At 28.2% G+C, this 6007-nt stretch overlaps 1 protein-coding gene across 1 annotated transcript; it reads right to left on the bottom strand.

Annotated features, from left to right (window-relative positions):
- Positions 1-5112: 5112 nt before the first annotated feature.
- Positions 5113-5887, bottom strand: LOC110658466 (protein SPIRAL1-like 5). The gene is made up of 2 exons (XM_021816086.2): positions 5474-5887; positions 5113-5385 (listed from the first exon to the last, which is right to left on the bottom strand). Exons 1-2 carry the CDS (start codon positions 5702-5704, stop codon positions 5311-5313), a joined length of 306 nt encoding a protein of 101 aa, XP_021671778.1. The 5' UTR covers positions 5705-5887; the 3' UTR covers positions 5113-5310.
- Positions 5888-6007: the final 120 nt, after the last annotated feature.

Here is a 6007-nt window from a genome sequence, read left to right as displayed (position 1 = left end):
GTCCTCCAGCAAATATGGACATAAATGGAATCTGGCCTCATTCTTGATAGGAGTAAGCAATGAATTGTAGGACAATTGGATGGATACACTTTTAACATGTTAGTTTGGTTTTAAGAGTGAATTTTACCTAAATTCAGGTATATATATCTAACTAATTTATACTTGTAAAATTATGATAAAATCTACTAATGCGTATTTGATATGAGCGATTCGACACTCTTGTCCCTCAAGCAAAGTTAAGTATTCAATTTTCGTAAATGATGATATTTATTAGAATATGACGTACTTAAAATAATAATTTATTAATATAAACTCAAGTACATGAAAAGAATTTTCTTCATTTGAATGGGTATTTTCCTAAGAGCTAGTTATTATTATTATTATTATTATTATTATTATTATTATTATTATTATTAAGACTTGCTTTGTAGTTGAGTCAAATGGTATATTTTAAGTCATTGAATTAATAATTTAATCATGAATTAATGCATGTCTTACCCTACAAAAGATGTGGAGGTTTAATAATTTTTTATGGAAATTTTCCTTTGTTTATATGCCACCCACATGAAATCCCAAGCGTTTAAGAAATTGTCTCTATTTGGATGTTTCAGTTGGATTATTATGGTAAAATAGAATTAAAATTAAAGTTATAACTCTTAATTTTATAATTTTAGAAATAACTTTAGAATAATTGCTAATTTTTTCGGTGAAATTTTCTTGAAAGAGATTCAAATGGAAGAGATAGGGATCTTGACACTCGAAAGAAGATAATATTCTTCCACAATGGATGGCTCGGCTTGGGCCACAATGGCCAACCCGTGAACATTTCTTGGTCCTTTCACGGGCAATGTCATGGGACTGAAAGAAAACCAAACCCCACATGACTTCATATTTGTAAATTATAATTTAATCTATTAGATTTTGTCAAAATTTATAATTTAATTTTTGAAATTTTAAAATTAAATATTTTATCTTTTAATATTTTAATAAATTTATAAGTTAATTTTTACCGTTATAATTTTAATTAAATTTTTTAATTTTAACAAAAATGACAAAAAATACCACTAACTTTATATTCAATCCGAAAATAATTTAGTTCTTGAAATTTTATTTTATTAATAATTTAATTCTTTTTATTAATAATATAATTCCTGTAATTTTAAAATGTGAGCTCATTAAATTAAAAGTTTTGAAATTTAAATTATAATTATTAAAAATATTGATTAATTATTTTAAAGTTCTTAAAAATTTTGGTTAATCACAAAATTATTTATATATTTTATAAATTAATCCTTAAATATTATAACCATTTACAAATAAGTCCTTATAATTTTTTAAAATTTTATTTATTTTTTATTATTTTAATAACATATATATAAAAAAAAAAAGAAAAATAAAATATGAAACTGAACACAAATTATTACTAAAATAAAACTTCAAGTACTAAATTATTTTTCAGATTAAAAATAGAGTTAAAAATATTTTGATCAATTTTGATAAATTTAACAAAGAAGTAACAGTGATTCTAATAATAAGAACTAACTTATAAATTTATTAAAATATTAATTACTAAATTATCTAGTTTTAAAATTATATAGAATAAGGTATAGTTTAACTAAATTTCAAGAACTAAATTGTTAATAAATTAAAACTTTAGATATTAAATTTTTATTCAGATTAAAAATAGAGTTAAAGACATTTTAGTTATTTTTACTATAATAAATGATAACTTAATTGCAATTGTAATGATAGAAACTGATTTGTAGATTTTTTAAAATATCAAAAATTAAATTACTTAGTTTTATTATAGAGATTAAAATATAAATTTAAGCAAATCTCAAGAATTAAATTATAAATTATCCTATTATATTTTGTTTTTACAAATATTATTATTGATGTTTATCAATGAGATTTATAATATTGAATCATCTTACAATTATGAGATTTCAAATTTGAGTTTTGGAATGAATTATTTAAAAAAAAATATATATATATATATATGCATATGGTAGGATTTGAAATTGGCCCATACCATTGGTCATAAATATTGTTCATTAAACAAAATAGTGTTCTAAAAGGGTCTCGTGAGCTGTAATTCGTTTCAAGTTAAGGTTCGCAATTCTCAAAGTGATGAGGAATGCATTATGAAAGATGGATGGGTTTGGGTCCATGCAGGCAAAAAGCAGGCTTTGAAGTATTAAGCCTTGAATCTTCATACTTATTCGGCTTAGACATGGTAGCCCATTATTGTATATTTGGGTTAGTCCAACTCATCCCATATCCAAGCAACAAACACATATGTTAGGTTGTTTTCTTTCAACTATTGGGTATGCAAACTTGTTTGTCATCATTCAGTTTCCATCTACCAATCCAGCCAGAGAAACAATACTATTCACCTTAAAAACTCAGCTAATATTTATTTTATTTTATTAGTAACAAAAAGTTTAAGTGAAGAGAAACCCCACAATCCAATCAGGATTATGTCATATCATCAATCTCATTAAAAAATTATAATAGAGTTTACAAATTATTTATTAAGAAAGACAGTATTAGTGAGACTCAAATTTTCAATCCAATGAAAATACTGATTAAATTTTATTCATTGAATAAATTCTCTTGAATTCTGTGAAACTAGTTAATTAGTTTATATATATAATATTAATAACACCCATATAATGTAGCAGTATTGCTGATTCAAATGAAGCTGAGCTCAAAGTTATTTTAAAAGTAATAGATATTTGTAAGGACAGGTTGGATCTTTTTGTTTCCCCAAATATGATTCTCTTAGAATCTAACTCTATGAATGTTATCATCTAAGCAAATGATCCGGATAAGGCTCCTTGGTATTTGTCAACTATCCTTAATTCCATTCTTGAGGGCCTAAGTCGATTGTCTGCCTTAAGATTCGTGCACATACCTCACGAGGCTAATGATATAGCTGGCTTTTTGGTTAATGTTAAATATTTGTTACAATACCATTAAAAATTTTTAATTATGAGATTTTTATACACCAAATTGCTGTTAAAACTACGTTTTTTTCTTTTTTTTTTTTTTCAGTCAAAGCTTATTTAAAAAAAAAAAAAACAGCATCCTTGCCATCATCATAATTAACCTGGTTTTCACATACCAATAAAATATGCGAAACATGCACATCTTCTCGAGAGATTGATTAATAGAGGCCAGAAGATTGCACTGCATGCTCATAACTCCATGCTATATCTATGGATATGGATATCATCATTGATTAACACATGCAAAAGTAGAGATCTTTAAGGAAATTTTATCAACTTCCTCAAAAGAGTGTGTGTGTGTATATATATATATATAAAGAGAGAGAGAGAGAGAGAGAGAGGTTCAATTATCACACATATAAAAGGAAAACGATCTGCATCAAGAACTTGAAGATATGAAAATCTTCTATGGGGATACAAGAGCAAAAAAAATTAAATTTATCATCTCATTCCAAGATTCACAGGGATTTTGTTTTCGCCTACTTCAAAGCTACCTTGTTCTTCTACTATATATAAACACATGAGAGACATGGAAAAACTCTTCCAATTCATTTACATTAGCATATGCATAACAAATAAATTTGCATTAGTTATAACTTTTGTTGAATTTTTAAAATTTTTCATTTCTTACATGCCTGTTGATACCTATTCATACATATGACTTTTGAAAAATTAATTTATGTAAGGAATTAAGCGTGCACTATACTAGTTTAGAAATATATAAAATTCCGGGAAAGAAATAAAAAACTATTTTAAAAGTAATGTTGAAATTGACAATAAGAACATGATTTAGGTAGTATATATAATAGAACAACCCTAACTCATAATTAATTAATTTAAGTTCCAACCCAATGCAAAAATCAGTAACACATAGGTGACAGATGAAACTCTACTGAAATGCATGCGCAGATTATAGAAATTATTTTGTCTCACGCATGTGAGGTGATACAAGCAATTGGGGGGAAGGTAGAGAGTGTTAAGAGATATAAAATTATTCTTGGGATTCTCACCTTGTTAGGTTGAGTGGTTTTTTAACATAATATCAGAGTCTCTCGTACTAAAACGTTTAAAGATCAAAATTTTGATCACTCTCATTTATTAATTAAATATTTCAACATAAGCTACTACATGTTAGAATGTGTTAGTGTTTTCAAAAAGAAGAGAAAACTAAGACGGACTATTGGGAGTTTAAAGGATTTTACTATATAAAATTTTAAAATTTAAGTAGTTTTATATTGTAATTTTAAATTTAGAAACAATTTTGTTATAACTTTTAAGCACAGTTATTGCTGTCCAGTATCACTGATAAGGAAGTAAGGAGTGCTAAATTTAAAATGAGAAAACAACTTGTAATTAAAAAATAGATTTCACATTGAAAATATGCGATGAGCATGAAAGTGTTGCTCGATTAATTTTAATTTCATTTGTTTGAATGAAAATACAAATTCATACTAGCTTAAGATTAATATATATGAAAAAATTTTTAAGAGAGAACATTTTTTCCACAGGCACAATCTAAATATTCTTATGGAACTTTATAGAATGGCGTGAACAAAAACAACACTCATAATTAGAATAGTATTGTTTTAGTGGTATTGTATTTGAGAAAATTTTCTTATAGAAAGTAGGCATGAAATTAGCAAATTTCATGAGCTAATGCATCATCATCATCATACAGATCCACTGAAAAGTGAAGAATCACTGAAAAAGCAAATTTCTATGAGGAAGCTATGACAATATCTTTTCAGAAAAATGGTTTCGTTTGGACCTTTTCAGAAAACAAAAGGGAAAGGTTCTCACTTTCTTTTTCCCTAAATTTGGCCAAGAAAATAATCTTCGAAATGAAAACTATTTGAGAATCCCCAGAAACATCTGCAGATTGCTTAGCTAGAGCTGCACTAGGTAGCAAGGTCATGCCCTGCTGATGATTGGTTTTGCCCTTCCCAATTCCCCATTATATGGAGTTTTTGTTGTATGATTTTTTTTTTTTTTTACAAAAGAAAATAAAGAAAATGCCTAAATTAGTAGCTAAGCCCGTTACTGACAAAAGATGCCTTATTTTTGGCTCATTTGAAACAAGATTCTTGGGTTCAAAAGGAAAGAACAGAAACAGCCAACTTCTCTTATCATATACAAACCACACATAATATAATCTGTCTAATTTGCATAACTACAATTTACGACAGACCCATATTCTACGCTTACAAATTCATCAACAATGATGGGATGAGCTGATAATCCCTTATTTTTACTAGTTAGCCTCAAAATCCCTTATTTTATATGGAGAAATTAAGAAACATTACTTATCTCCAAAGAGGTATCCAAGAGATGAATCTCCTCCAGGCACCGACTTGACTTTTGTAGACGGACGATCCTGAATAAAATCATGCGCTAGCTAGGTTAACAATTATACATAGATGCACACATACTTGTAATTATATGGCCTAGCTAGCTTAACTCACAGTAATGAAGTTGCCAGAATTCTGTCCTTGAGCTCGGTGATAGTTGTTTGAGACCTCCTTTTGCTTCTCAAAAGAAGGATTTTGTCGAGGCTTCTCCGCCGAGATAGTATCAACACCGTATGGGGGTAGGTTGACAATCAGGGACGGCGGGGGTGCATTTGGTTGCTCATCAGACCCAAAAAGGTACCCTAAGGAACTCTGCCCTCCGCCGAAGCTTCCACCTCTACTCATGGCTGCCTAGCAGAAAATCAAGATCTGTCAATGGTGTAAACTACAAATAAAGGAAAGAGAGCAAGATGATTAACCCTAGTATATAGTACTCAGTCTGAGTTATTTATGTGAATATATAGAACTCATGATCATGATGCATGACTTGGTCATCAATTTTCATTATTACACATCGAGACCTAACTACAATAAGGATGGTGAGCTTTAGCTTTTCACAAAGGGGCATCAGTATGTATGTTATTATATATACATGTATCTTATGATGATGTATGTGCATATTCAGAATTTCGGTGGTTAACCACTACT

Source organism: Hevea brasiliensis, chromosome 9 (genome assembly GCF_030052815.1).
Source record: "Hevea brasiliensis isolate MT/VB/25A 57/8 chromosome 9, ASM3005281v1, whole genome shotgun sequence".
Lineage (NCBI taxonomy): Eukaryota > Viridiplantae > Streptophyta > Magnoliopsida > Malpighiales > Euphorbiaceae > Hevea > Hevea brasiliensis.
This window is presented reverse-complemented; position numbering and strand designations above follow the sequence as displayed.

Excerpts from the sequence above, each read along its gene's own strand:
- LOC110658466 (XM_021816086.2), bottom strand. The coding sequence starts at position 5,704 with ATGAGTAGAGGTGGAAGCTTCGGCGGAGGGCAGAGTTCCTTAGGGTAC. Across the intron at positions 5,386-5,473 it reads ATTCTGGCAACTTCATTACT|GATCGTCCGTCTACAAAAGT; the intron begins GTGAGTTAAGCT and ends GATTTTATTCAG.